This window comes from Lipomyces japonicus (genome assembly GCF_038497905.1).
Source record: "Lipomyces japonicus strain CBS 7319 unplaced genomic scaffold V1514scaffold_56, whole genome shotgun sequence".
Classification (NCBI taxonomy): domain Eukaryota; kingdom Fungi; phylum Ascomycota; class Lipomycetes; order Lipomycetales; family Lipomycetaceae; genus Lipomyces; species Lipomyces japonicus.
This window is the reverse complement of record NW_027117868.1, coordinates 12,663-38,268: the sequence shown is the minus strand read 5'-3', so window position 1 is coordinate 38,268 and position 25,606 is coordinate 12,663. Positions and strand designations below refer to the sequence as shown.

General features: G+C 41.8%; 15 protein-coding genes across 15 annotated transcripts; 10 read left to right on the top strand and 5 right to left on the bottom strand.

Annotated features, from left to right (window-relative positions):
- Positions 1–61: 61 nt before the first annotated feature.
- V1514DRAFT_354388 (uncharacterized protein) lies at positions 62–1,430 on the top strand. Its single transcript, XM_066929589.1, has 7 exons — positions 62–189; positions 246–395; positions 443–519; positions 582–594; positions 651–971; positions 1,036–1,204; positions 1,265–1,430. Exons 1-7 carry the CDS (start codon positions 178–180, stop codon positions 1,390–1,392), a joined length of 870 nt encoding a protein of 289 aa, XP_066781253.1. The 5' UTR covers positions 62–177; the 3' UTR covers positions 1,393–1,430.
- Positions 1,431–1,463: 33 nt separating this feature from the next.
- V1514DRAFT_184845 (MBOAT, membrane-bound O-acyltransferase family-domain-containing protein) lies at positions 1,464–3,843 on the top strand. The gene is made up of 8 exons (XM_066924607.1): positions 1,464–1,861; positions 1,918–1,985; positions 2,047–2,385; positions 2,444–2,560; positions 2,610–3,118; positions 3,170–3,344; positions 3,399–3,546; positions 3,599–3,843. The coding sequence occupies exons 1-8, from the start codon at positions 1,666–1,668 to the stop codon at positions 3,703–3,705; spliced, it is 1,659 nt and encodes a 552-aa protein (XP_066781252.1). The 5' UTR covers positions 1,464–1,665; the 3' UTR covers positions 3,706–3,843.
- Positions 3,844–3,898: 55 nt separating this feature from the next.
- Positions 3,899–4,726, top strand: V1514DRAFT_337133 (uncharacterized protein). Its single transcript, XM_066928628.1, has 3 exons — positions 3,899–4,073; positions 4,140–4,189; positions 4,244–4,726. Exons 1-3 carry the CDS (start codon positions 4,060–4,062, stop codon positions 4,567–4,569), a joined length of 390 nt encoding a protein of 129 aa, XP_066781251.1. The 5' UTR covers positions 3,899–4,059; the 3' UTR covers positions 4,570–4,726.
- Positions 4,727–5,096: 370 nt separating this feature from the next.
- Positions 5,097–5,324, bottom strand: V1514DRAFT_285460 (uncharacterized protein; the record flags this gene model as incomplete). Its single annotated transcript, XM_066925171.1, has 1 exon — positions 5,097–5,324. A coding segment is annotated over one exon (228 nt), but the record flags the coding sequence as incomplete, so codon positions are not given.
- Positions 5,325–5,696: 372 nt separating this feature from the next.
- Positions 5,697–7,342, bottom strand: V1514DRAFT_184726 (actin family). Its single transcript, XM_066924606.1, has 5 exons — positions 7,253–7,342; positions 7,004–7,195; positions 6,729–6,942; positions 6,582–6,676; positions 5,697–6,536 (listed from the first exon to the last, which is right to left on the bottom strand). Exons 1-5 carry the CDS (start codon positions 7,284–7,286, stop codon positions 5,815–5,817), a joined length of 1,257 nt encoding a protein of 418 aa, XP_066781249.1. The 5' UTR covers positions 7,287–7,342; the 3' UTR covers positions 5,697–5,814.
- Positions 7,343–7,493: 151 nt separating this feature from the next.
- Positions 7,494–9,108, top strand: V1514DRAFT_337127 (uncharacterized protein). The gene is made up of 7 exons (XM_066928627.1): positions 7,494–7,609; positions 7,672–7,832; positions 7,910–7,996; positions 8,061–8,265; positions 8,316–8,554; positions 8,606–8,873; positions 8,943–9,108. The coding sequence occupies exons 1-7, from the start codon at positions 7,542–7,544 to the stop codon at positions 9,013–9,015; spliced, it is 1,101 nt and encodes a 366-aa protein (XP_066781248.1). The 5' UTR covers positions 7,494–7,541; the 3' UTR covers positions 9,016–9,108.
- Positions 9,099–10,394, top strand: V1514DRAFT_337122 (checkpoint protein Hus1/Mec3). Its single transcript, XM_066928626.1, has 4 exons — positions 9,099–9,258; positions 9,313–9,421; positions 9,474–10,096; positions 10,154–10,394. The coding sequence occupies exons 1-4, from the start codon at positions 9,216–9,218 to the stop codon at positions 10,252–10,254; spliced, it is 876 nt and encodes a 291-aa protein (XP_066781247.1). The 5' UTR covers positions 9,099–9,215; the 3' UTR covers positions 10,255–10,394.
- On the bottom strand, positions 10,359–11,591 carry V1514DRAFT_285464 (pyridoxal phosphate-dependent transferase; the record flags this gene model as incomplete). Its single annotated transcript, XM_066925172.1, has 2 exons — positions 10,359–10,898; positions 10,965–11,591. The coding sequence occupies 2 exons, from the start codon at positions 11,589–11,591 to the stop codon at positions 10,359–10,361; spliced, it is 1,167 nt and encodes a 388-aa protein (XP_066781246.1).
- Positions 11,592–12,762: 1,171 nt separating this feature from the next.
- On the top strand, positions 12,763–15,736 carry V1514DRAFT_311604 (raffinose synthase or seed imbibition protein Sip1-domain-containing protein). Its single transcript, XM_066925796.1, has 3 exons — positions 12,763–13,855; positions 13,922–14,267; positions 14,323–15,736. Exons 1-3 carry the CDS (start codon positions 12,817–12,819, stop codon positions 15,554–15,556), a joined length of 2,619 nt encoding a protein of 872 aa, XP_066781245.1. The 5' UTR covers positions 12,763–12,816; the 3' UTR covers positions 15,557–15,736.
- V1514DRAFT_337109 (X-domain of DnaJ-containing-domain-containing protein) lies at positions 15,699–17,658 on the bottom strand. Its single transcript, XM_066928625.1, has 5 exons — positions 17,437–17,658; positions 17,318–17,336; positions 17,190–17,264; positions 17,072–17,126; positions 15,699–16,976 (listed from the first exon to the last, which is right to left on the bottom strand). The coding sequence occupies exons 1-5, from the start codon at positions 17,599–17,601 to the stop codon at positions 15,836–15,838; spliced, it is 1,455 nt and encodes a 484-aa protein (XP_066781244.1). The 5' UTR covers positions 17,602–17,658; the 3' UTR covers positions 15,699–15,835.
- Positions 17,659–18,025: 367 nt separating this feature from the next.
- V1514DRAFT_298597 (major facilitator superfamily domain-containing protein) lies at positions 18,026–19,679 on the top strand. The gene is made up of 2 exons (XM_066925497.1): positions 18,026–18,431; positions 18,496–19,679. The coding sequence occupies exons 1-2, from the start codon at positions 18,058–18,060 to the stop codon at positions 19,634–19,636; spliced, it is 1,515 nt and encodes a 504-aa protein (XP_066781243.1). The 5' UTR covers positions 18,026–18,057; the 3' UTR covers positions 19,637–19,679.
- A 186-nt stretch (positions 19,680–19,865) lies between these two features.
- On the top strand, positions 19,866–21,113 carry V1514DRAFT_348929 (heme peroxidase; the record flags this gene model as incomplete). The annotated part of the gene is made up of 6 exons (XM_066929352.1): positions 19,866–19,888; positions 19,947–20,322; positions 20,394–20,503; positions 20,641–20,691; positions 20,760–20,860; positions 20,965–21,113. The coding sequence occupies 6 exons, from the start codon at positions 19,866–19,868 to the stop codon at positions 21,111–21,113; spliced, it is 810 nt and encodes a 269-aa protein (XP_066781242.1).
- A 193-nt stretch (positions 21,114–21,306) lies between these two features.
- V1514DRAFT_337094 (RmlC-like cupin domain-containing protein) lies at positions 21,307–22,623 on the top strand. Its single transcript, XM_066928623.1, has one exon. The coding sequence runs from the start codon at positions 21,393–21,395 to the stop codon at positions 22,452–22,454; it is 1,062 nt and encodes a 353-aa protein (XP_066781241.1). The 5' UTR covers positions 21,307–21,392; the 3' UTR covers positions 22,455–22,623.
- Positions 22,624–22,684: 61 nt separating this feature from the next.
- On the top strand, positions 22,685–23,505 carry V1514DRAFT_354376 (hypoxia induced protein conserved region-domain-containing protein). The gene is made up of 3 exons (XM_066929588.1): positions 22,685–22,750; positions 22,826–23,099; positions 23,150–23,505. The coding sequence occupies exons 1-3, from the start codon at positions 22,716–22,718 to the stop codon at positions 23,222–23,224; spliced, it is 384 nt and encodes a 127-aa protein (XP_066781240.1). The 5' UTR covers positions 22,685–22,715; the 3' UTR covers positions 23,225–23,505.
- Positions 23,375–25,581, bottom strand: V1514DRAFT_337090 (uncharacterized protein). Its single transcript, XM_066928622.1, has 4 exons — positions 25,090–25,581; positions 24,632–25,027; positions 23,947–24,563; positions 23,375–23,860 (listed from the first exon to the last, which is right to left on the bottom strand). The coding sequence occupies exons 1-4, from the start codon at positions 25,475–25,477 to the stop codon at positions 23,447–23,449; spliced, it is 1,815 nt and encodes a 604-aa protein (XP_066781239.1). The 5' UTR covers positions 25,478–25,581; the 3' UTR covers positions 23,375–23,446.
- Between the last annotated feature and the right edge of the window lie 25 nt (positions 25,582–25,606).

Genomic DNA, 25,606 nt, shown 5'->3' with positions numbered 1-25,606 from the left:
GTGTAAATTAGAGAATATATTATGGTCTGCGTTTTTGGTCAATGAATTATACCCCCTTCACGGCTTGCCGGTTCTCCGCAACTTTCATTTCCCGATAACGACATGACGAGACAAAAACAGGCGTTCAGTCACTATTTCATTCTTGCACACTCTCAATTACATTGATACAGATAAAATATGTCATTTTCGGTGAGCTCCTATTTGCGTATTAAGCGAATAATATAGCTAATTGTTTATGCAATTAGCGGCTCGTTAGGTTTATTTCGACGGACGGAAACACATATTATGGAGATGCAATTCTAAAGGCTGGTATCATTGATGCTCGCAAAGCGACTCATGCGTGGATTATTTCGGGAAATATTTTTGGACACTATTTAGTCACTGATCAGCAAAAGGTTTGCATAACTTTCTTGTGGGTAGGCAAAGACTAACACAGCGATAGCCGATCAAGAAGTTGCTTGCACCCCTGTCATGGGACCAGATTCACACTGTTAGATTTCTCGGTCTGAACTACGCTAAGTGAGTTAAAATTTGGTTGCTTTTTTTATTATTATTATTATTTTGCTAATAGCCGTACACAGACATGCTCTAGAGGTACGTCGTTAGAGCCATTTAGAGTTAAACGAGAAGCAGCTAACTGGATTCGTTAGATCAAGTTACCAAAGCCAAAATATCCAATTTTATTTTTCAAGCCGGTTACTTCGATTGTTGGACCAACTGATCCTATTCCGGTCCCTAAGTTTGCTCAGATTGATAACGAGACCGATTATGAGTGCGAGCTTGTGATCGTGATTGGAAAGGAAGCGAAAAACATTACCGAAGCTGAGGCATTGGATTACGTTTTAGGCTATGCTGTTGGTAATGACGTGTCTCAGCGTTCATGGCAGATTAAGAAAGGTGGTGGCCAATGGTCACTCGGTAAGATGTTGGACGGGTGGGCGCCATTTGGGCCCGCCATTGTCTCTTCGAAAGTATGTGATCAATGGCGTGAGGTTGAGTTTTTTTTTTTTTTATTTTAAGCTAACGTAGTAAAAGATCATCAAAGATCCGCAGAACTTACAGATTTCGACGAAGATCAATGGTAAGATCGTGCAGTCGGAGAACACTTCGGATCAAATTTTTGGTGTTGCAAAGACAATATCGTTCTTGTCTCAAGGAACAACTCTTCTTCCAGGAGACTTGATCTGGACTGGTACACCAGCAGGTACTGTATTCTGATATGATTTTTTTGATTATATAACTTGGGGCTAATTAAAATGAATAGGAGTTGGCATGGGTCGTACTCCGCAATACTGGCTTAAGCATGGAGATATCGTTGAGATTGAGCTTGAAAATGTTGGCACGATCCAGAACGAGGTTGTTTACGAAAAGGACATCAAAGCTAAACTGTAGACTTTGTATTATTTTGAATGCGATAAGTTGAAACAATGTAATAATCTCAGCAGCCTATTATATATAAATATTATATCGGAGGTGTACGAGAACCCTCAAGCCCTGGATATATTAACAAGAAGCACGTGCTTTACGCGAATGAATAGTAAAAAGCAATATTTACGTTCTTGCTTCGACATCCAGAATCATCAACGCCGGAACGCTTGGTAACCGGAGTATAGAACGGCGTGGTTTATCATCGGGTCGGAGGACAGAACGTTGCATTGAAAGGCAATGGCGAACTTGGCGTCTTTGTTCTTGTTGGACGTGCTAGACACACGACTAATTCCCAGTTCTCAAGACAAGATCAACCAAGTTAAAAAGCACGCAACGCCTTCACGATGGCGGACTCCGGAGTTTTTTGTGTATTACATAGTGTTTATAACGGTTGTTCCGCAAATGTTCTGGGCGGCTATGCGAGCAACCAATGGTGAGAGTTTTTTTTCAACCCAATAGTGATTCTTCGATGATGTTAACTACGATCAGAAAACAGTATAAATTACGCAATTTATGAAGCTAAACTAGATCAAGGATGGATATTCGGAAGAAAAGTTGTATGTTGCTCATTTATCAGTTTGCAATCGATGTTGTTGGCATTGACCATGATGTGTTTAGGATAACTCCGACGCACAATATTCGGGATTTAGGAGTAAAATACCTGTACTTACAGCAACAATGCTTCTGCATTTTATTCTCAGAAAATTATCAAACGTGATCAAGGTGAAAAGGATATCATTTGACTTGTTTTTCGCTGTTGTATTTCTTTCTGTGTTGTATGGAACAGGCGTATTTAAAATGTTGATCATATATGTCACTGGCTTCTCGTTCACGCGTTTTTTGCCACAAAAGAGTGGAATGCTTTTCACTTGGGCGCTCGCTATTGCTATTTTATTTCTTAATGAATATTATGAAGGTTATAAGTTCGGATGGATACATTCGGTGCTTCTGCCATTGGTGCGTTTCAGAGTAATTAATTTGGAAGTAAAATTTTTCTAATAAATCATTATTACAGGATCGATATAGCGGGCTATTGAGTAGATGGGACGTCAATTTTAATTTTTCTATATTGAGAATGATATCTTATAATTACGATTATTATGCAGGTCTCAATTCTGCGACTGACATTGAGGTGTGTTTGCTTTTTCAGAATTGTGTATGTAATTGAACTAAGAAGATAGAAGAAGCAATTAGACGAAAAAATCATAACAGAGCGAGACAGAATTGATATTGGATCTCGTCGTGCGGATTATAATATTGTCAACTATTTATCATATCTTACATATTCACCGCTCTTCATTGCTGGACCCATTATCACTTTTAATGATTACATTTATCAATCACGACATTCACTGCCGTCAGTCCAATTCAGACGTACCTTACTCTATGCCGTGAGGGTTCTCATTAGTATTCTCGTTATGGAATGGCTGCTTCATTACATGTACGTGATTGCACTATCTGAAACCCGATCCTGGACTGGACTATCGCCGTTAGAGATTAGCATGGTTGGATATTTTTATTTAAATACAATCTGGCTTAAACTGCTCATTCCTTGGCGATTTTTCAGACTGTGGGCACTCTTGGATGGCATTGATTCTCCGGAAAATATGTTGAGATGTATGAGTGACAACTATTCTGCATCTGCCTTCTGGAGAGCTTGGCACAGAAGTTTTAATAGATGGGTTATAAGGTTAGATTGTTTTGTTTTTGCTTTAGTAAATTCATATACTAATTTTTTTAGGTACATTTATGTACCGCTTGGCGGTTCGAGACATCCCATTAGAAACATGTTTATTGTGTTTACATTTGTGGCGTTTTGGCACGATATTCAACTACGCTTGCTTGCATGGGGCTGGCTAATTACTCTTTTTATCGTGCCCGAAGTCATTGGAAAACTTCTTTTCCCTGAAAAAATTGTAAGTGTCCCAAATTTTTCCGAGTCATGCGTAACAAGATATTAAATTATGCAGTGGGGTAATAGGCCAATATATCGACACATGTGTGCCATTGGTGCCGTGGCAAACATTTACCTCATGATGATTGCGAACTTGGTTGGATTTGCAGTCGGACTTGATGGTATTCGGGACATGATTGTAGATATGTTTAGCACTTGGAGTGGTAGGTTTACTTTAATTCAATAATTATGAGGTTCTATACTAAGGTTTTTCAGGTGTGCCTTACTTTTTGCTTTCGTCCGCATGTCTGTTCGTTGGCGTCCAGGTGATGTTTGAAGTACGAGCTTCTGAAATGAGGAGAGGTATCAATATAAGATGTTAAATCATAGGATATAAAAAAAGCTGGGAATATTTTGTTTACATTATATACGGTGTTTATTGTAAACCAAAAACTGAATAAATGTTATGTGATACATAAATGTAGTATAGTTAGAGGTCTAAGGTTGTAAATGCATAGTTGTTTTTACACTAATGAATTTGAACATCATTAGCAAACGCAGTTTAAATGGCGAACTAAAAGATCAAAAGACAACCCGTTCATTTTGCAATTTAAAAGCTCGTCGGCTTTCAAAATCGTGATATCTTTGTCCGCGTCATTTTATTTGGAATTGATTTTTTTGTTGTTGTTTACCTTCGTTCGATACGGCAGCTTTAAAATCAGGTTTAAGGAAACATCATGAAATTAGTTCGGTGAGTGCATGCTTGCCAAAGCTGAATGGGGTTTTCTTGCCATACTTGATGCTAACAAATTTATAGATTTCTTATGAAATTAACGTCTGAGACGGTTCAGATAGAACTAAAAAATGGTAAGGACATTATGAAGAACTTGTGTTAAGCAAGTGTTTTAACTAGTCACACAGGCACGATCGTTTCAGGAACCATAGTTTCAATCGCGCCGACAATGAACACAACTTTAAAAACTGTGAAAATGACGATAAAAGATCGTGATCCAATATCGCTAGATTACATTAACATTAGAGGCAATAACGTTCGCTACTTTATCCTTCCTGATTCACTCCCACTTGACACGCTACTGGTCGACGACGGTCCTAAGCCAAAGAACAAGAAACGCGGTGAACCAGGTTCGAAGTCAAAGGGTGGTCCTGCAAGTGCACGTGGTGGAAGAGGTGGAATTCGAGGAGGTCGTGGCGGTGGCCGTGGGCGTGGAAGAGGACGTGGATTTTAAAGAAATATTAATGAGCATTACTGCGGTTCAGAAAGTCTATAGAGCAATGTCAAGCTTTTTTTTTTCAGAAAGAAAATGGGTTTAACATATTTGTTTTGGATTTCTGGCGGTGAGTTTTGACGTGTATATTAGTTCAATCAAGAAAAAAGAAAAGCATCAAATTGTTTCAGAATCTGTCATTGCCCATATAGCACTCCAAAAAAAAAAATATATATAGCCTTGCAGTGAATGCTATCGAAAAAAGGTATAAAACAATGAAGAAACGGTATGGCATCATTTTTTGGTCGGGATTGGAATAGGCTTGGTGATATTTTGATACTCTATTTTTTGATTTTGTATATCAAAAAAAACTGCACCTTCGAACGATGTAAATGACGGTAAATTTGCTGACGAATCTGATTCAGCATATTCGTTATTTGCATCAACAGGTGCGCAATAGTAATTTACGCCGAAGCTTGCGCTCCATAATATCCTATATTACCTTGTTAATATTCTGTGTGATCTTTTCACTTTTGGGCTTGATAGATTTACAAATTTGATGCACAAATGACTATCAAAAGTTTGAATACCACCAAACTTGGCGCATCATCTGGAATCATGAGCACCAAAATCGGAAGAGTGAAAGCCCAAAGAACTAAAAATATGATATCCACGATGGACACTTTGTATAACATGGTGGGTTTCAATGGATTGTAAGCTCGGGTTAACAAGCCAAATAGCATTAAACCCCCGCTCGATATTGTCGCAAGCGTTCCCTTTACCTGTTAGAAATGGATTTTTTTTTTTTAAAATAAAAAAACACGAAAAGAAACAATACATACTGTCGTTATTATGAATGCTGCGCATATTTCAAGTCCACTTGAATGGTATACGTCCGGCGTTGAGAATATCGTTGAATTCATTAAATTCTGGGTATGCAAAACAGTCAGTGACGTGGCACTGCAACCTAGTGCAGCCTGGACTACTCGAGCTGCAGTGTTTAATTTTAGAAAAAGACTTTTATTTTTCATTGCTTGTAGTTAGACTGTAAATAAAAAAAAAAGAATAAGGAAGGGCGATGATATAAATTACCCATTCAGTATTTCGGCGAAACGGAAGTCCAGGCCGGTTTCCAATATCTTTCATAAATTTCACAAGTAAAAAAAACAATTATACTTAACATTTAAATTTAGATTTAACCAAGTAATATATAAAATCAAATCATATATAATATTGTACAATTACACAAATCGCAGATTTGCTTGCTCACTTACACCTCTTCTCGACAATAGATGCGCCAACTTCTTCATATTCCTTTTTGCTAATCCACATCTGATGAAAAGTTCCCAAGCTGGCAAGAATACTTCCTCCAATCCATCCAGCATATTTCCGTTCCGAAGAATTTCCAGGTGCTTGAATTCTTATTTTCATGCCTGGGAACATTTGCACCAATTCACTATTTGTTCGCTCGGTAAAGCCTTGCAACAAACTTGTTCCACCAATCAAAACAATATTATTGACCAAATTAGCACGAACATCAACATCACATGCATTTACACTAGCGTTTATAAGCCCAGCGACTCCGAGAGCGGTTGAGTCAACCGGTTGGTCTGGAAGCGGATTCAACTGAGGCTGGAACAATGGTTCTGTACTTAGGTATCTATCTGCGCCAAATGACAAGTTATAACCATCAGGAAATTCAAACGGTCTCTGTGGTCGAGCGCTAGCAATAGCTTCATTGTATGGTACTTCGAGAACCTGACTCGTGCTCTCCTTGAATTCGTTCAAAATGCGAATCCGTTCGAAATCAAGAAAGCTTTCTGTAAGGCCATTGAAATTTTTGAGAACAACCTGGGGAGACTGGCCGGATTCAACCGGGGTTTTCTTAGAAACTAAAAAATGAGGCGTGATTGTAACATCTTTCTGCTTGAGTTGATGAACAATGTATTTGTTAATGTAATCACCAGCAAACGTTGTATGAAGAGCAGCTATAAATTATTAGAAAAATCATCAACAAGCACTATAATCCATACCTTTTTTCAAAACAAGGCCATCAATTACTGGAGTAACCGAAGCAACAGCACTTCCAACGTCTACAACCAGTGCAGTTGGTTTTCCGCATGCAAATCTAATAGTTGTCAATATAGACACAAATCCAAATTTTAAAAAAAAAAACTTACGCTGAGCAGACAGCGTTCTTTGCAAGATAAAATGCAGGAACTCCAAGTTCTTCAAATGCTACTTCTGCTGCTTTTTCTCGATTGCTCTGCGGGTTCCATGATGGCTCAGTAATTAAGAGTGGATAATCAGACAATGACTGGTCTTTCTCCTTCGCGTACAATCTCTCTGACAGAGCAAAATCCCATATTTTTACCGTGTTTTCCCAGTCGCTTACTATTGAAATTATTAGCAACCAATTGGTATGTGATATGTAGAGGGGGAAGGAACGTATTACCATATCCGTCGTTCATTGGACTTTTAATTTCGACTCCCTCACGAGGTATATGCAGCAAATTGTCGCCCACATAAGTTTTTTCTCCGTTTTGTCCGTAGTACGTAGGAAGAACGACCTTAGGAGTGTCTTCGCCAGCGTATCCAATTCTAGTCCACGAGCTGCCGGGATCAATCACTAACGATGAAACCTCATCTAGGACTAAATTGAGTATTCAACCTTGGTAAACACAACTTTTTAAAATTGACTTACCTCCACCATATATCGCAGGAGGTGCATGCGACATCGTTGTGCCTATCAATGTCTTCGGTCTGTAATAGCCAACGGTTCCAGTTCGAGGGGGTCGAATTTGGTATTATGAGAGCGCATCTCATCGTCAAAACCATAGTCAAGCCCGTTACGCATTTATGCCATTACTGCAACACATTTTGTGCTTACATGCAGCGCTTACCCGGGGATCACGAACATGCGACAGAGCTTCGAAAATTTAAAAGACTCGAGAAAATCTGGCAGGGATCTCATTGCCGCATAGATAGCAATCATGTCATTTTCAGCAAGTCACATTTCTAAAGATAAGGATTTGAATACCCATGTCGAGGCTTTTGTTGCGTATGTAAATTTGAGGCGAAATCACTAGACTTTTACAAAGTTTCTTACGGTTGCATTAATAGTCAGATCAAGAGGCGACAAATTCATGGATCTTATGACGTCGCACTGGCCACGGCTCAATTGCTGCTGAGAGTTGTTTCAGCAGCTAGATGGACGCATGTTGATCAACTTATTGTTCAGATTAAAGTGTTGGGCAACCGTCTACAACGAGCACAACCTAAAGGTCGGTCGGTCGGTCGTTTTGCCCGTGATTAACTAATTGTGGCTTCTTAACTAATAATATTTATGTTACTTGTGCAGAATTGGCATGTGGAAACATAATAAGAAGGGTTTTGGCATTAATACGAGAAGAATCTGAGGATACAGGGGATTCCGAATCTGCAGATGGTGAGCCTATCATGTTATATGCGGCAGCTAGAAGACGGCGATTAATAGTAATTCTTTCTCGCAGGCGGGGCTACAAATTCACCTTTCATTACGTCAATGTTTAGTTTACTTTCAGCTAATTCGGAAGAGGTCACAAAGGACGAACAAACTAAGCAACCCAAAAAGGATCTTAAACCGTATATAATTGAAGGAATACAAGAATTGATTGACGAGCTACGGAGTATCGATGAAAGCATCGCTGGTATGGGAGTCGAGATGATTCACGAGAAGTATGATGCCGTCCTTTAGCTTTTTTTTTAGTTGTTAACATTGATTCTAGTGAAACTTTGCTTACCGCTACTCCGAATTCAAGAACAGTTTTAAAGTTCTTGTTACGGGCAGCACAAAAGCGCAAGTTCACCGTATGCGTAGCAGAAGTGTTTCCAAATGACGTCGAAAAGACGCACGAATTTGCCAAAAAACTGGCAGAAGCTGGAATTGAAACGATGGTCATAACAGATGCGACTGTTTTCTCTATAATGGGCAGGGTCGGCAAAGTTATTCTTGGCAGCAATGCGGGTATGGATCTCAATTGAAGCATTGTTGAATATTGTATTAATTTGTCATCAGTACTTGCAAACGGTGGCTTGGTTACATCTTCCGGTGCAGCCATGATATGCCAGTGCGCTAGTGTACATCGGACCCCAGTAGTTGTTTGCACTGGCCTTTACAAGTTGTCACCAATGTATCCGTTTGACATTGAAAGCTTGATTGAAGTCGGTGATACAGGCAAGGTGTTGGAATTTGAAGATGGTAACTTGGTTGATAAGGTCAACGTTGTAAATCCACTATACGATTACGTTTCTCCTGAATTAGTTGATATTTACGTCACGAACTTGTAAGTAGTTGTTGTTGTTGTTGCTGTTTTTTTTTTTTTGGAAATTAAAAATGCTAACAATTTTTGCAGAGGCGGGTATTCACCTAGTTTTATGTATCGATTAGTGTTGGACCACTATAGACAGGAAGATGTTAACATATAATTAAATAATATTAAATTGTACATTATTTTATCAATTATACGATTCAATTTTGTGCCGTTGCAGTTAATTGCAACGCGTAAGTGTGAACGCGCTTCCCCATTACGCGCTCATCAATTCAAACTATTTGCCATGACTTGAATCCAAGCAAAATAGACATCACGGTATCCTATATGATTCGGATACAGTGAAAATAATTCAAGATGAGACTTCGGGCTATTATGCAACGCCCGGATTCTATAAGAGGTTAGTAAATATACGTATGACAAGAACGAGTTCTGTTTTGACTAATAGATGCAGACATTGCACAAAACCTGTCATTGTTTGGAAAACTATGTGCAGTACGATTAAAGCGGGATATAATGCAAATAGTCATGGTCAATCCGATAACTGGAACGCAGATATGGGTGTGAGTATGATTGTTCGAGCTTTCGGTCATTTAATTAATAAAAGTTATTCAGGGCTCTTGATCCGAACGAATATTTTGGCGAAATGGACATAGCCACGGCTGCGAGTGGTGTTATAAGCCTAGAGCTCTACAGCGACACCTTGTTTAGAGCTCTTAAATCATGTACCCGATCCGGTGTTGATGTGGTGAGGATGAAATTGATCAAGCGTCAAGATATTCCATATTTAATTTTCAGCGTGGAGCAGAATTCAAGAAATGGGACTGGATCGACTACTATATCACAACAAGTGCCAGTACGAATATGTCATCCTTCTGAAGGTGGATTGTTAGAAGAACCTAGTTGCCCTGAACCAACTGTTGTAGTGGTGTTAAAGCATGAAGGATTAAGTATCGTCAGAATTTGCGATCGGTATAGGCACCTAAGTTCAAGGATTACGGTTGCAGCAAATTCAAGTGGAGACTTGCATTTATGTGTCGAAAACGATAATGTCAGGGTTGACACTGCATGGGCAAATTTGGAAACCGCAGAACAATTGGAAGGAAACTGGGACGACCGGCCGACCCAACGGCCTACACCTCAGTTAGGACAAAATGAAATGGCTCATGCCAAAGTTGATGCGAAGGAACTTTGGAACGCTTTTAAGATTCATTCGTCTGCAGAAAAAATTTTACTGTGTAAGTTGAGATTTAATTTGCTTGTTTAGTTACTAAAGAAAACTAATGTGCGGCCAGGCATCTGCCACAACCATGCTCTGATATTATTTGTTTTTTTAACAGGACAAGACGAAGGAAGCTTGCTTACGTATTTTTTGACGGCTACTAACCAGGAGTGAAAATTTATATAAAAGTTTGGATTGCATTGCATTTTTTTTTTTTTGTTTGGCGTTTGTATATTGCAGGTTGTTCATGTTTTAGTGTATCATTAAACATTTATTTTTTATAAGGTCTTTGCGAATTCGTTAATCCATTCGACCAACTTGTCAATACTTTGTTCAGCAACAGCGTTGTAGTTTGATATCCGAATACCACCAACGCTCCTATGTCCATTGAGACCGGTTAAGCCTCTTTCCTTAGCACCTTCAAGGAAGGCTTTTTCCTTTCCTTCACCAGAAATCGTGAAAACAATATTCATGCGGCTTCTGGCATTTTTGTCGACAATTAAATTATATGCGCCTTCTGGGGCCGAGTCCAGGGCACCGTAGACCTTCGCTGCCTTGCCATTACTAAGCCTTTCTTGAGCTTCAAGACCTCCGTTAGCAATAAGTCGTTTGGTGGTAAGATTTACAATATGGACATTGAATATCGGAAGAGTGTTGTACAGCGAATTGTTCTTTACAATGGTGGGGAAATCAAGAACAAGAGGAGCCAATGGGATCCCAAGCTTAACCAAATCGTCTTCACTGCCGCGGTTAAGAAGCTCCTTCTTGATAATCACGATGGTAACCCCAGCAATTCCAACATTTTTCTGAGCGCCAGCCTAAAAAAAAACGATCAGTCAAAAAATAACAAAAAATCACACGCTAACGTGTGTTGCAAAACTTACAAAAATGACACCAAACTTGGATACATCAAACCTTCGTGAAAGAATATTTGACGACATGTCGGCAATTAATTCAACCCCTTCAGGTACTTGAGGAATTGAAGCAAATTCAACGCCGCCCACGGTTTCATTATCGCAGTAGTATGCGTATGCGGTTTCCTTTGGATCACCAAAGGTCCAAGTAGATGAATCAGGAAGACTTCCGTATTTTCCGTTTGCGCTGGTCTTTCTTGGGTCAACGACCACATTGACGTCAACGCCAAGTCTTTTGGCTTCTTCGTAAGCCTTTTGACTCCATGAGCCGGTCACGAAATAGTCAGCTTTTCCCTTTTTACCGGTCTTGACAGCATGGTATGCTAGTAAGTTGTAGACCACGGCAGAAAACTCGCCAGTGCCACCACCTTGAAGGAAAAAAACTTCATAGTTGTCTGGCACAAAAAGCAATTCCTTGATATTATTTTTTGCCGAATCGACCACGGCAACAGCTGCAGCCGAACGGTGAGAGATCTCACCGAGGCCTAGGCCAGTTTCATTATAATTAAGAAGGTCATGCGCGGCCTCGATCAACACTTCTTTAGGAAGAAGTGCAGGACCAGCACCAAAGTAATGAGGATCAACTTCACGGCTCATTATAATTTTTGTATTCTCTGTTTTGGAAGTGTTTTGATTTTTGATTCGCAGTGCCTGATTTGGATTATACTGAAACAAAAAAAAAAATTGGCGACTCAAAAAAAAATAATTTATGACCCAATTTCGCATGTGACTAATGAATAATGCAGGAGTTGGCATGCGTTATCATTCCACGCTCAATTTCTTCAATTGAACAAATTCTACATTCTTGCTATTAATTCAAGTCAGGTATTTTATAATTGTAAACAATTGTTTGTATTGTAATGTTGTTGCAATGCCAATATGTACGATATTATCATCAGAATGATTGTTGTAAATTCTTAATTTGGACGCAATTTTGCGAAAATATAACCAACCATTCGCACGTATACATATTATATATGCAATATGTGCATGTTTCCTCTCTGCATGTTTTTGTCTGCTATCTTGTCATTTATAATCGGCTTCATATTGTTGACGATATGTTTTCGATTAGCTGATTTAGCTGTTGATTTTTTTTACAAGCATTGCCTGCACGCATCACCAGAATTGAACGAAGACAGGCATTGGGAATCTTGCGATGATTTGACTGAAATTATCACTCTTGAAAACGAGAAGGATAGATAAATGGCAATGCCCGAGTTTGGCGTAATATCATTGCATATGAACAAAGTAACAGGAGACGAGTTTTCAGGCATCAATAGAAAAGGCCGCTGCATGATGTTTTACCAGTACTGGTCAGCTGCTTTCAAAATAAATGAGAAATGATTAACTCGGGACTAATCTAGTAGTACAATAGACAAATGTTCAAACAGTAAAATCCCAATTTTTTTTTAGTTGTGTTATTTATTGTCTTGGCCATGCGAACAGCAGTTTTTTAAACTTGTCATATTTATTAGTATGCTGCGATAAAGAAACGGGCTTTGTATTTCTATTGCATCTTTACTACACATCATACGTGTTTGCATCAATACATAGTCGGTATGGGAAGGTGAAATCATCAAACTAGGGATCGGGCTGTTCCAGCGACAGGCAAGTTTGAATATATACATTTCATAATTGTTACGTTAATATATAACTTAAATAAATCATTCTCGTTCTTGTGTGTTAACTAACACCGCGGTTTACCCGGACTGTGGGGTAATGTAATTCACGTGTCCAGAATTCACATCCAATTGATTGTTGTCCTATGGCTCATATCGCTGCCGATGGATGCTTAACAGACGTTAAACAGGTTGGCTTTGCGATGGACGTTCATGCGATTTCTTTATATCCGCCGCTGTCTACAGTGACGGCAGCCAAATCGCGCATTCTTCATTTCCATGCATTTGTCACGACAAAGATCGGTGCAGTGTTGCATCCAGAGTTTGCATTTGAGTTATGGTGGGCCACTAATAATGAAGACTGGATTGCTACCCCATTGCTTCCGATTCAGCAGTTGGTTCCGCTTGCCAGCTCAAGTTCAGAACAGCACTCGGTATCTCAGTTCTCGATCAAGTTCGTGCCGCCACTGACGGCTTCAGTCTTGGAGTTCACTGCCAGGTATCGCTTAAAGCCCAACCGAGATTGGGAATGGTGCGGCAATAATGACACAAACGGGCGTGTATTGTTGTACAGCGTGCAGTCTGCACTCACTTACCCTTTTTTCAATGAATTATTTACCGGCACATCAGACACGCTCGAACCAACTGAGTTACAAAGCGAAGTACCTGATTCCAAAGTTTACAAGGTAGTTGGAATCATTGCTCCACAAACAGCATCACCAACTGCGGTCGCGCTTGGAAAACCAAACAATTTGGAACAGTTTCTTGCTTTGGTTCGAATTTCTGGCTCGTGGATGGGTCCCAGGCATGGCAAGCAAGTGTTTCGGATCGATCGACCGGGCGTTATGGTACTTTTCCAGCGAACAGATGGCCAGCATGTATCAATCATTCCATTGTCAAACATGAAAACACTTGTCACCGGTCACCTGTCATCTAAAAATGGACAGATAATTATTAATTTTACAAATGATTCTTCGGACCATCGAACGTACTCGGTTTTGATTGGAATCAGCAGAGATCCTCAAAAGGCGGTTCAATCTGCATTATATTCTCTTCGCTCGGTGATTCAGACTTATAGCGGCGTGGTTGGACCAGCGTTTGCGCAGGATGTGCCTGCAATTTTGAATCCGGAACATGTTGTTGCTGGCTCGGCCGTGCACCCTGTGGTTAATGCCAACGCTCCTTTTGAGGAACCTATTCATGGAACCTGGTATGAGGAATGGATTGATCTGTTTGGATACTGTGAGTAGCCGTTTTTTTTTTTTTTTTTTGGTGTTGCCGTGCATTACATGATGTTTACGCCAATAGGTACTTGGAATTCCATGGGGCTAGATGTCACTCACAACAAGGTTATAAATGCGCTTCAAGATTTTCACGACAAGGGAATTCGCATTGGATTATTTGTTCTTGACGATGGCTGGATGGATGTCAATCAATTTCGCCAGTTGAAGAGTTTTGAAGCCAGCAGTAACTTTCCGCAAGGTCTAAAGTTCTTAATTGATACAATACGGCAGAAATTTCCCTACATTAAACATATTGCGGTTTGGCATGCACTATTAGGGTATTGGAATGGCATTGATCCTGATAGTATATTGGGAAAGAAGTACGAACTGGTAAAAGGAAAAGGCTATGGTAACGAGACATGGATTGTCAGGTAAGAGTTAAAGTAAAATATATGTTGATTAATTACTGATATGTTACTAAAATAGTGAAAGGGATGTTGGTCAATTTTATCATGATTTTTATGCGTATTTGGCTTCTGCTGGCGTGACTGCTATCAAAGCAGACGTGCAAATGCAGATTTATGATCTTAAAGGGGATTTCATTGATGGGACGTATATCTGTAAAGCATATCAAGATGCGCTGCGGCTTCAATCGTTACGATTTTTTTATCGAAGAGTAATGTACTCAATGGCCATGAGTGGTCCATATTTTTATTACTCACTTTTGCAACTTTCAAGTCCCAAGCCGACGCTTAGAAATTCTGACGATTTCTTTCCCGAAATTTCAAATAGTCATCATTGGCATATTTATTGCAATTCAATGAACTCAATCTTGACATCCTTGTTGCATGCGATTCCTGATTGGGACATGTTTACGACGACGATTGCGAAATATTCAACTCTGCACGCGGTATCTCGATGTTTCTCTGGCGGGCCGGTGTATATTACCGACACGCCAGGCTACTATAATCTAGACATTATCAATGAGATTCAAGCTTTGACGATCAGGGGAACATCCGTTGTGCTACGGCCTTCTCGCACGGCGTTGACGCTGGATCCATATTTTGATATTACCAACAAACGATTAATGTTTTTAACCAATTTTTTTGGCGGCACTGGTGGATTTGGATTACTTGCCGCATTCAACGTGAGCGAAGATCATGCAGATATTTTTGTCAAGCCGGTTACGATATCCATGGTGCCGGGACTGGTGAAGGGGCGTGACTACGTGTTTCGGTCACACCGTACGGGTCAGATTGTCGAGTTTTCGAACCCGGTTGAAGATACGGCTGAGGATCAAACGCTGATGATTGTCAAGCTTGCCGCAAGTGAATGGGACGTGTTCACGGCGGCACCGCTCGCCACCGCGGTCACGTTGTTCAAAACCATTCGGCTGGGCGCGATCGGCCTTGTGGACAAGGTCACTGGAGCAGCCGGCATTGAACGTCAACAATTAACCGTGCCCGAAACCGGTCGCGTGATTCTTGATGTTGATGTCAAGGCCCTTGGCATGTTGGGAGTTTATATTTCTGGACTTGACCAAGTTCAACAAGATGCGGCCCAAAATTTGTTGATTACGATTCAGGGTGAAGTTTTACCGTATTCGGCATTATCAACAGAAAAAAATTTGTTGAAAATTGATTTAATCAAGGCATGGAATGAATTGGGATTGAGTTCGAGATGGTCAAACGAAATTTCTTTGCGAATTTACGTGACTTAGGGAGGGTTTTTTTTTTAGTTATAGGCATAGGTAACGGATATGGTGGTCAGGTAGGTACCTGGTATATGGTGTTGGTTACTCATGGGTTAACAATCGGTTTTACTTTGTTTTTTTTTCTTAATGCATTTGCTGCTTTAGATATGGTTTTTGATAATTTTTTAATTTAATTTTTAAGCATAATCTATTTTCTTATAGCCAAAACAGCAGATGAGACATAACACGTAAGGAAAAAAATGACCCAATAAACAATCTAATCCCAAAAAAAAAAAAAAAAGTAATTTAAGCCGTCGTTGGAATTGACTGTGCCTGAGATTTTTCCTTTTTCTTGTCCTTCTTGTTTTTCTTTTGCGTGGCTTCGGCTAACAACGTTTCAAACACTCTGGCATCTTCATCCTCATCCTCATCTCGTTCTGCCTGCCTAAAAATTGTGCCAATAATTTCTAATGCCCTGGCCCGGTCAGCTCGTTTCTTAACCGGCACTGACTTGTCATCCAACACGTTATCACAAACTTCTCTGAGCACGCTTTGGACTTCAAATCTTGAACCTCGCCAGGCGGCGTTAAGGATCTTGCCCAACACCTTGCGTTCATAATCAGCTTTTTTCTCATCCGTCCAATCAACGCCACCTTTTTCTTCAGCTTTTGTCATGTCCTCGATCGTCATCTGCGCATCAAGCGCGCTCGAGATTGTGTTCCACGTGTCCTTCGCGATCGTGCCTTTTTCCTTAACCTTGCTAAAAAATCCGGTCACGCCAAAAAATTTTTGAGATTTGCGAAACGTTGTGCTCTTGTGATAATAAATTGAACCGATGGCATGCAAAAGTTCGATCCCAAATGATTCCATTTTAAGATTTTCTCGTTCGTAAACAATTTGTTTTGTAAAAGCTTCCGTAACTTGATCACTCATGTCAGATTCGGTCCATACGCTTACGCGTTCGATTAATTTTTGGGTCAAGTGTTGCACCCTTTTCTCCCTGGCTTCCTTGCGTTCCTTTTCATATTTTTCCAACTCTTCCTTTTGTGCTTTTGTCAATCCCAATTTTTTCTTTTCTTTTTCTTTTTCTTTTTCTTTCGTTGCCTTTTGAGGTACCGAACTTTCACCTTGCTTATCAATCTCGCCATCAGTAATGGCCAATACAGGTGGCGAAGAAATCGGGCTGGCACTTGACCCGCCGGTTGAAGATTGCGTGGGTTCATTAAATGTTGAGTAATTTTTGGCTTGCGGTTCTTTATCCGACGGGATTGAATTACCGGACTTGGTGGGCAATGCCGATTCTGGTTCACCACTGGCTGCCTCGGCAGAAGCTGTCTCAGCACCTGCAGCAGCAGCAGCGGTGGCCACCGCTGCTGCTTCTTCTTCCTCGGTGGTTGCAATCTCCATGGATTTGGTTAAATCCTTGATAAGTGAAAGCTCACCAATTCTGCATCCAAATAAAAGAAAAAAAAATTAGAGTTTCCGGTTTTCACATTATATTATCTTTTTTTCGTAGTGTTAATAGTATTATGTTAAACTTACAAATCGTAGAATGCCTCGCCACCGAATATAGAAGTAAAGAACTCAGAAGGATCCTCTATATCAAATTTGTAAACAATTGAAAGAAACAAAAAAAAAACGCAAATCATTAAATACGTACCAAAGCCAGCATCTGGCATAGCCTTGTCCTTTCCAAATTGATCATACTGCTTTCTAAGTTCCGGATTACTTAAAACTATTCACGGGTTAAGTTGAGATCAAAATACAAAGCACTCATAAAAACTATACCTTGATATGCCTCGCCAACCTAATTAAATTTAAAAAAAAAAAAAAAAAAATTGTTCAGTAACGTGAAAACAGGTGGTGCAAAAATGATTTGATTTGTATGCAGACTAAATACAACTCACTTCTTGAAATTTTGCATGCGCAGTCTCGTCGTTGGGATTCTTATCCGGATGCAACTGGATGGCCTTTTTCCTGTAAGCCTTTTTGATCTCGAGCTCGGTCGCGTCAGCCGACACGCCCAACGCGTCGTAGTACGTCGTATCGACTACCGTGAAAGTTCGTGACATGATTCTGTGCGGATACCAAAATATGCGAGGATCCTTGATAACGTTGTCGTCGTCAAGTCCACTCTGGCTGTTGAAATTCGTCGTCGTGGCACGGGATTTGTGATGACGCCGGGCAACTTCCTGATCCGGAAACCGACTTTCCTTATTGGGTAATATTTCTCCAGCTCAACCTCAGCGCTGCAAAACCAAGGCCGTTCGTTTGGCAGGTGGACATATGACAATTTTATTTATAACCTGTTTTTTTTTTCCATTCGTCTCTTGGTCTTGGTTTTTTTTTTTTTTTTTTTTGTTTACCTCAATTGCGTTGTCGCAAGCGCAAAGGCTTTTTACTTGTCTGGGCGTAACTCCGATGTCCCCGGACGGCACAATCCAGTCAGGCAGGGCCCAACTCTATATAAATAAATAATTGATTCTCGCTCGAGCACGGAAACCAATTATGGCCCAATTTTCTCAGTAATGGCTAACTTTATTTCGAGATTTGTGGAGGAGATTGGACTGTTTACGTTGATTCGTGCGTCCAAGGACGTGCACATCTTGTGCTTCCAGAGGTTCATTCGAATGTTTGCCTATGGCCAAGTTACCATCATTTTGGCACTTTTTTTCAGCGTGCTCGGCGTTAGCGCAGACCGCACCGGGCTTTTCATGACATGCACGTTGTTGGGTGACGTGATTATTTCGTTTGTGCTCACGTTGGTGGCTGACAAGTTGGGCCGGCGCCGGATCCTGGCTGCCGGCGCATTGCTCATGTTTTCCAGCGGCATTGTTTTCTCGTATGCCACTAATTTTTGGCTACTTTTAGTTGCAGCCATTGTCGGCGTGATTTCACCCAGGTAAGTAAAATATGAATATATGCATATGTATATATATATACATATATGTGCTAACTTGAAACAGCGGGAACGAAATTGGACCGTTCAGAGCAGTGGAGGAGTCCACAGTCGCACACTTGACAGACCTGCAAGACCGGTCAGACCTGTACGCATGGTATTCTTTATTGGGAGCGTTTGGTGCGGCACTAGGTACGATTTCTTGTGGCTGGATCGTGCAAAAATTGCAAGATGATTTCAATTGGACGGCCCGGAATTCGTACCGGGTCATTTTTTTGATTTACAGCGTGATTGCGATTGCGAAATTTGTGGCCACGCTCATGTTATCGGCAGACACGGAGTTGGATGATGCATCACAAGAGCAAGTGCACAAGCATGAACCGATTCGGCAGGCAGAACAGGGTCAGTCATCTTTAAATTCATCATCGGGATCGAGAGCTGAAACATATCCGATGAGGCCACTAAGCAACAAGAGTATCGACAGCTTTGTTATAGATGATGATGACGACGTGGAGGAGGAGGAGGAGGAGCAAGACAGGGAAGAAGTGTTGGATGAGATGGACCAATTTGTGGCAGCTCCGGTTAAAAAACGGTCCAAGTTATTGTTTTGGGTTGATTACCTGCCTCAGATCTCGAGCCGGTCTAAAAAAATTGTGTTTCAGCTTACGATATTGTTTGCAATTGATTCGTTTGGTTCCGGATTGGCCACATCGACCTGGATCTCGTACTATTTCTCTGACCGGTTCCAAGTTAAGGAAGGAGTTTTGGGTACGCTTTTCTTTGTTACAAACTTGGTATCGGCCGCGTCCGCGTTGGTTGCGTCTTCGATCGCCAAGCGACTGGGGCCAATCATCACGATGGTGGTCACGCACTTGCCGTCGAGTTCGATCCTGGCCATTCTCGGCTTGCCATCGTCAGAACGGGTCGCCATGCTGTTACTCGTGATCAGGTCATGCACGGCATCGATGGACGTCGGCCCGCGACAGGCATTTTTGAGCTCGGTCGTGTCCAAGGAAGAACGCACGTCTGTGATGGGGTTCGTGAACGTGGTCAAAACGCTGGCCCAGGCTGGCGCGCCCAGCTTGATGGGCAAGTTTGCGTCTGTCAGGTTGATGCCTGTCGGGTTTTTGGTGGCAGGTTTGTGCAAGGTCGGATATGACTTGGGGATCCTGTTTTCGTTTTTGGGCACTCAGCTGCACAACAGTTGAAGACGAGTTGTGAAATCATATAGAAATAACGTAAAATATGCATAAATATTTTGATTTTAATCATTTGATCAAGTTGTTCTTATTAAAGCCTCGGTCTGATGCGGCGCAACTCCCTCCCCACATTCTTTGTATTTTTTATATCTTGGATATTCATTTATTCAACCTGACCCGTTTACTTTCTCAAGCACGAAAGCGTTGTTACAACTTGTTTTGTTAAGCCAGGAGCACCATGGCAGCTAGCAATGACTACGAGTATGATAAAACAAACCGTTGTTTGCGTGTTGATTACCTAACTACGTGCTGCTCATAGGCCTGTGCGGGCAGCGATCAAAAAGATTCTCAAAAACGACAAACATGATGATGGCAGCATCGGACCCGTGCTTGTCAGGTTAGCATGGCACGCGTCAGGCACGTATGATCAAAACACCGGCACCGGTGGCTCGAATGGTGCCACGATGCGGTTCCAAGTCGAGGCTGCGGACGCGGCCAACAACGGCCTCAACCTTGCCCGGCAATTTCTTGAACCAATCAAGCATGAATTTAACTGGATTTCGTATGCAGACTTGTGGACCTTGGCCGGGGTTACCGCGATCGAGGCCATGGGTGGGCCGCAAATTGCCTGGCAGCCGGGCCGGGTGGACGATGCTGACGACAGGCACGTGCCGCCGAACGGGCGCCTGCCCGATGTGAGTTCAAGCAAAAACAGCTGGTATTGATATATTGTGCATGTCATAACAGGATAACAATGGTGGTATAGGCGTCTCAGGGCCAGGACCACATTCGAGCCGTGTTTTACCGCATGGGGTTCGACGACCAGGAAATCGTCGCCTTGTCCGGCGCACATAACCTGGGAAGATGCCATGGTTAGTTGACTACGGTTTGTGTGTTTGTGTGTTTGTTTATGGCTGACAGGGCATGCAGTTGATAGAAGGTAAACGCCCATGACGTTTGTGGTTTTGAATCTCGTTTTTTTTTTTTTTTTTACTGACGGTGGGCGGATGAAGCGGGTTTGAGGGTCCGTGGGTGCCCAATCCAGTCAGGTTCAGCAACACATAGTAAGTACAAGTCATTAGTCATTTTCATGGCTACCAGTGCAGTGACTAATTACGAACGGGCCGTGTAGCTTCAAGTTGCTGCTGCGCCAACACTGGAAGCAGCGCACGACCAGCGCCGGCAACGTACAGTACAACACCAGCGACGGCGAGCTCATGATGCTTCCCACAGGTGCGTGCGAAAAAGCGACTTCATCATCGCTAATCAGCCAACGTGACGGGTTGTGTTGAAATGCTAACTCGAACCTAGACATTGCGCTCATTCGCGACCCCAAGTTCCGCCTCACGTCGAGACGTACGCTGCCGACCGGGACGTGTTTTTTCGCCATTTCGCTTTGGCGTTTGCGAAGCTTCTCGAACTGGGCGTGCACCGAGGCCGGGACGGAACCGCCCGGCGCAACGATCTGGCCCGTGCCAGGCTGTAGCAGGTGCAATACAATACAACACAATGCAATGCAATTGCAATACAATACAATGATTGATAAGACCCGGTCGGTGATTGGTCATGCAAGCCCAGCCTGACGTAGTTGTGACTAATGAGCCGGCGCGGATGTGAGTCAGCTTTTGTTAGCGCCGCACGCGCCGGGGCTCGGGACTCCGGCCCGTTAGCAAGCAATGAATAAGCCCTGAGTCAGCCACATGACATAAAACTCGAGGCGCGCGTTGACGGTCGTGAAATTCATATAAAATCCCGTGCCACGTCCATGAAGTCCGTCGTCCTCATCGTTTTTGTCCCTGTCCTGGCTGCATTCTACTATCTGCTGAACAGCCACTTCGTTACTTCCACGTCTACTTTTATTTTAACTTCCAAACTGGCCAACTCAACCAACCCCACGTTCGTGCTGTCCCCCGAGCAAGCAATGTCGTTCGCCTCGCTCGCCAGGCCCCGCACCATCCAGAAGCTGTTTCTTGCCATCGAGCAGGCCGAGGGTGTCGGCGCCAGGGTTCGCAGATCGGTTGGCACGGCGAAATTGCGCAACTTTTCGCCCTTTTTGATGCTCGACCATTTCTCGGTCGGCGGCAAGGCTGGCTTCCCTGACCACCCGCATCGCGGCCAGGAGACCATCACGTATCTGCTGCACGGCCAGGTCGACCATGAGGATTTCACCGGCTCGGCCGGCACGATTGACGAAGGCGACTTGCAATTCATGACTGCCGGCCGCGGCATCATGCACGCCGAAATGCCCCGCCCGCAGAACGACGGCTCGCCCGTGGTCGGATTGCAACTCTGGGTCGACCTGCCCGAGAACTTGAAAGATTCCGAGCCGCGGTATCGTGACTTGCGCAGCACCGAGATCCCGATCGTGAATCCGTCCGACAAGGTCCAGATCAAGGTCATTTCGGGTGAATCATATGGCGTCAAGAGCGTGCAGGATCTCGCATACACGCCGGTGTGGATGATTGATGCCACCATCCAACCTGGCGGTCACATCGTGCAGCAACTGCCCAACGGCTTTAACGCGTTTGCCTACGTGTTGCAAGGAGAGGTGCTCGTCGGCACCACCAAGGCCGAGCAATACAATAACATTGTGTTTAATCGTGATGGTGACGGCGTGGACATTGCCGTGCCAGACGAATACCCTGAAACCGCACGGGTGGTCATTATTGGCGGCCAAGTGCTTGATCAAAAAGTTGTCCAGTACGGACCTTTTGTGGCCACTTCGCAAGAAAAAATTTATCAGGCCTTGTCTGATTATCAAAGCGCGGCAAACGGGTTTGAACGGGCTCGCAATTGGGAGAGCAAGATTGCCAAAATGATTCGATAAAGATGAAAAAAAAAATTGATTTAAAATTGTAAATCGTTACTACATACTCATTATTAAAAGAAAAAAAAAATAAAAAAATTTGGAAATGTTATATGGTGTTTTAATTTTTATTTTTGTTTTTATAATTGGTTTGGAATTGAAAATAATAATATATATCTTGTCAAGTGACAAATTGAAAACTTAAATTATTGATTATTACGTTATACGTTATATGTAACTTTTCTGCCTGCTTTTACAATTCAATCCATCTAACCTCAAACCATGCCTTCATCTTTTGATATATACGACGGCGAAGAGTAAGTTTTTGGTAAATGACAAGGAAGTTATCGCTTTCACCAATTCATCAATCTAATTTCCAAATTTCAAATTAGTGCGGTCAAGAATTTAAAAGGTTTTCAAAAATTATGGTATCATTGCAAGGAACAACCACTCGTGCCAATCGGCATTATCGCCACATGTTTTGCGCTTTCCAAATCGGCATTGTCAATCCGTAGTGGCAATCATAAGTCTGCCAACCGATATTTTACTGCTCGTGTAGCGTTTCAAGCGTTTACGTTGATCGCCTTGGTTGGTGGGACTTACATGGCTGCCAAAGATTCAAAATCTAGGGATCAGATCTTGCAAGAGAAAGCAGAACGGAGAAAGGTATTGTTTTACGGTCGGCAATATTGTAATTGCGTTTAACATTGGAATAGAAACTTTGGCTTGAAGATTTGGAACGACAAGGCGTTCTTGAACAACAACTACTTGATGAACGAAAATCAAAGTAATTTTTTTTTTTATCTCTCCCTCTTTTCATTTTTTATATTTTCATTCTTTAATCTTTTCTTTTCTTTTCTTTTCTCTTTTTTTTTTGGGCAGGCGGGGGTGTTTATGGCGCCTTTTATTCCCTTCGCGTCATGCAAGCAATTTACAAAGTATAGAAAAGCATGGTTATATTATATACATTTTTGTTTAGTTTTTTACAATACTCATTCGACGTGCTCTATATGTTACCGAAACGTAGATCGCACGGCTTCCTTAATTGCACCCCGGCTCAGGCACCAGTCAATATGTGCATTCAACGCATCATTCCGCACGGTTACCAAGTTACCACAGACTGGGCATGCAATTTTCTCGAGACAATCATTATCATCATCATTACCATTATTACCATTATTATTCTTATTATTTTCATCTTTTTCTTTTTCTTTTTCTTCTCCTTGGGTATTTATTTCAACCGTTTCTTCAATTTTTTCATCACGTTCAATTTCGGCCAGGTCCGTCACGTCCGGTTGCGATCCGGTCATGATCATGTCCATTTCTACCGCTTCTTCATTTTCGGCTTCGATATCCTGTTGCATATCCAATATCGTTGGCTTTCCTGATCCTAGCCGCATCCGAGATTGACCTCTCAAAAATGATTTCTAATTTCATACCAAAAAAATAAAAATAAAAATAAATTAGCAAACACAATTGTCGATTTTAAATCAAGTTAGAGTTGAAACCATACCATCGGACCTTCATGACTTAAATCAACCAAATCAGTAACCCGCACGCCAATCAACCGGGCACTAATTGGCAATTCTTTTTCCAACATGCCAACCGCAAGTTTATAAAAATCAGCCGACTTGCATACCGGCTTGCCAACCGGCCGGCTTCTCGTGATCATTTCAAACGTTTCTCGCTTAATTTTTAATCCAATTTTCCTGCCTGCCATGTTTAACCGCCTGCAATCTTTCTCCAATTCATCACATGCGTGACGCAATTTATGCCGCAACATGACCGGATCCGAACTGGCACGGAACGTGGTCTCGGAACCGATCGACTTGCGTTCGAATTCTTCGATCGGTCTCACCACGGTCGATCCCAGTCCCAAATAGCAATCAAATAAAAAATTTGACGTGCTGTCGGTAAACAATTCACTAATCAACGCTCGCTTTAAATAAATGTGCTCACAATTTACAATACCGAGTGCGTTCAATTGTCGTTCAAGCACGTAGCCCACGCCTGTGAGCTTGCGAACCGCAAGACTGCTCATGAAATCCAAAACGGACTCACGATCATTAGAAACATTAAATTGACCGTTCGGCTTATTAATATTCGAAGCAATCTTGGCAATTCTAGAATCTGCCACCCTATCGGTTAAACCATTTTTGCCTTCTTGTTTGCATGGAAATAATATAACTGATACATACTTGGTCCAATACCAGCACTTATGGTCAGTCCGGTTTCGTTCTTAACCCGAGTCCGCATCTCATTCACAACTTGTTCTCGATCCTGACTCACCCGGGTTGCGTACTTTGTAATGTTTAGATATGCTTCATCCAACGTCGTGGCACAAAATTTTTCATCATAATCTTTTAAAATATTTCGAACTTGGTTTGCCTTGGCAATATATTTGTCAAAATTAAGCGGGTATATTATTAATTCGGGGCAAATTTTTTTGGCCACGAATTCTGCCATGGCTGACCTGATGCCAAACTTGCGAGCCTCGTAATTACAAGTGCATAACACACCCTTGCCAACCGCAAACGGCTTTGATTTCAATTCTGGATGATCAAGTTCCTCCACGCTAGCATAAAATGCATCACCTATTTAAAAAACATATTAAATGAAAGTTCAATCTATTGCATGCGAGCATCATAAAACGTACAGTCAACATGCACAATTGATTGAGTCAAGTCTCTTGTGGTTTCCAACTGTGCCAACACGGCCGACGCGCGAATCTCAGCTGCATCAATGTCTTGCCTGCTCACAGAATGCGCTTGCCAAATCATGACATCAATTTTTTTGGTTAATTCAATTTCTTTTCGTTTTTGATGATCAAAATATCGACTGCCTTCTGATGCCTTGAAAATAATTTCACCAACTGCTACTTGATCAACACCGTCTTGACCTGATTTTTGAATCGAGGGCCCCAATAATCGTTGATGTAGCGTGCCATCTTCGACGTCGTCACCTTGTTGTTGTTGTTGTTGTTGACGGCTTGCATCATCGACCTGATTTTGCAAACTGCTTAAGCGCTCTTCTTTTTCGTTCATTGGTCAATGTTTAAAAATAACATTTCAAATAAACACATGCCACTGGTGATTTAATTTGCTTCTTATTTTAGTTTTATTTTATTTTCTTTTGCTTTTCTCTTTTGTTTTCCAATTGTTTTTTTTTCTTTT

Excerpts from the sequence above, each read along its gene's own strand:
- V1514DRAFT_337094 (XM_066928623.1), top strand. The coding sequence starts at position 21,393 with ATGAAGTCCGTCGTCCTCATCGTTTTTGTCCCTGTCCTGGCTGCATTC.
- V1514DRAFT_184845 (XM_066924607.1), top strand. The coding sequence starts at position 1,666 with ATGGCGAACTTGGCGTCTTTGTTCTTGTTGGACGTGCTAGACACACGA. Across the intron at positions 3,119-3,169 it reads TTTAATAGATGGGTTATAAG|GTACATTTATGTACCGCTTG; the intron begins GTTAGATTGTTT and ends TAATTTTTTTAG. Across the intron at positions 3,547-3,598 it reads TATGTTTAGCACTTGGAGTG|GTGTGCCTTACTTTTTGCTT; the intron begins GTAGGTTTACTT and ends AAGGTTTTTCAG.
- V1514DRAFT_354376 (XM_066929588.1), top strand. The coding sequence starts at position 22,716 with ATGCCTTCATCTTTTGATATATACGACGGCGAAGA. Across the intron at positions 22,751-22,825 it reads GATATATACGACGGCGAAGA|TGCGGTCAAGAATTTAAAAG; the intron begins GTAAGTTTTTGG and ends ATTTCAAATTAG. Across the intron at positions 23,100-23,149 it reads AGAAAGCAGAACGGAGAAAG|AAACTTTGGCTTGAAGATTT; the intron begins GTATTGTTTTAC and ends ACATTGGAATAG.
- V1514DRAFT_354388 (XM_066929589.1), top strand. Across the intron at positions 972-1,035 it reads CCGCCATTGTCTCTTCGAAA|ATCATCAAAGATCCGCAGAA; the intron begins GTATGTGATCAA and ends ACGTAGTAAAAG. Across the intron at positions 1,205-1,264 it reads CTGGACTGGTACACCAGCAG|GAGTTGGCATGGGTCGTACT; the intron begins GTACTGTATTCT and ends TAAAATGAATAG.
- V1514DRAFT_311604 (XM_066925796.1), top strand. The coding sequence starts at position 12,817 with ATGGACGTTCATGCGATTTCTTTATATCCGCCGCTGTCTACAGTGACG. Across the intron at positions 13,856-13,921 it reads GATTGATCTGTTTGGATACT|GTACTTGGAATTCCATGGGG; the intron begins GTGAGTAGCCGT and ends TTACGCCAATAG. Across the intron at positions 14,268-14,322 it reads AACGAGACATGGATTGTCAG|TGAAAGGGATGTTGGTCAAT; the intron begins GTAAGAGTTAAA and ends TTACTAAAATAG.
- V1514DRAFT_337133 (XM_066928628.1), top strand. Across the intron at positions 4,190-4,243 it reads TCAGATAGAACTAAAAAATG|GCACGATCGTTTCAGGAACC; the intron begins GTAAGGACATTA and ends CTAGTCACACAG.
- V1514DRAFT_337127 (XM_066928627.1), top strand. The coding sequence starts at position 7,542 with ATGTCATTTTCAGCAAGTCACATTTCTAAAGATAAGGATTTGAATACC. Across the intron at positions 7,833-7,909 it reads ACAACGAGCACAACCTAAAG|AATTGGCATGTGGAAACATA; the intron begins GTCGGTCGGTCG and ends TTACTTGTGCAG. Across the intron at positions 8,266-8,315 it reads GTCGAGATGATTCACGAGAA|TGAAACTTTGCTTACCGCTA; the intron begins GTATGATGCCGT and ends CATTGATTCTAG.
- V1514DRAFT_298597 (XM_066925497.1), top strand. The coding sequence starts at position 18,058 with ATGGCTAACTTTATTTCGAGATTTGTGGAGGAGATTGGACTGTTTACG. Across the intron at positions 18,432-18,495 it reads GTCGGCGTGATTTCACCCAG|CGGGAACGAAATTGGACCGT; the intron begins GTAAGTAAAATA and ends AACTTGAAACAG.
- V1514DRAFT_337090 (XM_066928622.1), bottom strand. The coding sequence starts at position 25,477 with ATGAACGAAAAAGAAGAGCGCTTAAGCAGTTTGCAAAATCAGGTCGAT. Across the intron at positions 25,028-25,089 it reads ATCAATTGTGCATGTTGACT|GTGATGCATTTTATGCTAGC; the intron begins GTACGTTTTATG and ends TTTTTTAAATAG. Across the intron at positions 24,564-24,631 it reads AAGTGCTGGTATTGGACCAA|ATTCTAGAATTGCCAAGATT; the intron begins GTATGTATCAGT and ends ATAGGGTGGCAG.
- V1514DRAFT_337122 (XM_066928626.1), top strand. The coding sequence starts at position 9,216 with ATGAGACTTCGGGCTATTATGCAACGCCCGGATTCTATAAGAG. Across the intron at positions 9,422-9,473 it reads ACTGGAACGCAGATATGGGT|GGCTCTTGATCCGAACGAAT; the intron begins GTGAGTATGATT and ends AAAGTTATTCAG. Across the intron at positions 10,097-10,153 it reads TGCAGAAAAAATTTTACTGT|GCATCTGCCACAACCATGCT; the intron begins GTAAGTTGAGAT and ends ATGTGCGGCCAG.
- V1514DRAFT_337109 (XM_066928625.1), bottom strand. The coding sequence starts at position 17,601 with ATGTCACGAACTTTCACGGTAGTCGATACGACGTACTACGACGCGTTG. Across the intron at positions 17,127-17,189 it reads TATGCCAGATGCTGGCTTTG|AGGATCCTTCTGAGTTCTTT; the intron begins GTACGTATTTAA and ends AATTTGATATAG. Across the intron at positions 16,977-17,071 it reads GGCGAGGCATTCTACGATTT|AATTGGTGAGCTTTCACTTA; the intron begins GTAAGTTTAACA and ends ATTTGGATGCAG.
- V1514DRAFT_184726 (XM_066924606.1), bottom strand. The coding sequence starts at position 7,286 with ATGTCGCATGCACCTCCTGCGATATATGGTGGAG. Across the intron at positions 6,677-6,728 it reads AAGAACGCTGTCTGCTCAGC|ATTTGCATGCGGAAAACCAA; the intron begins GTAAGTTTTTTT and ends GACAACTATTAG. Across the intron at positions 6,537-6,581 it reads TGGCCTTGTTTTGAAAAAAG|CTGCTCTTCATACAACGTTT; the intron begins GTATGGATTATA and ends AATAATTTATAG.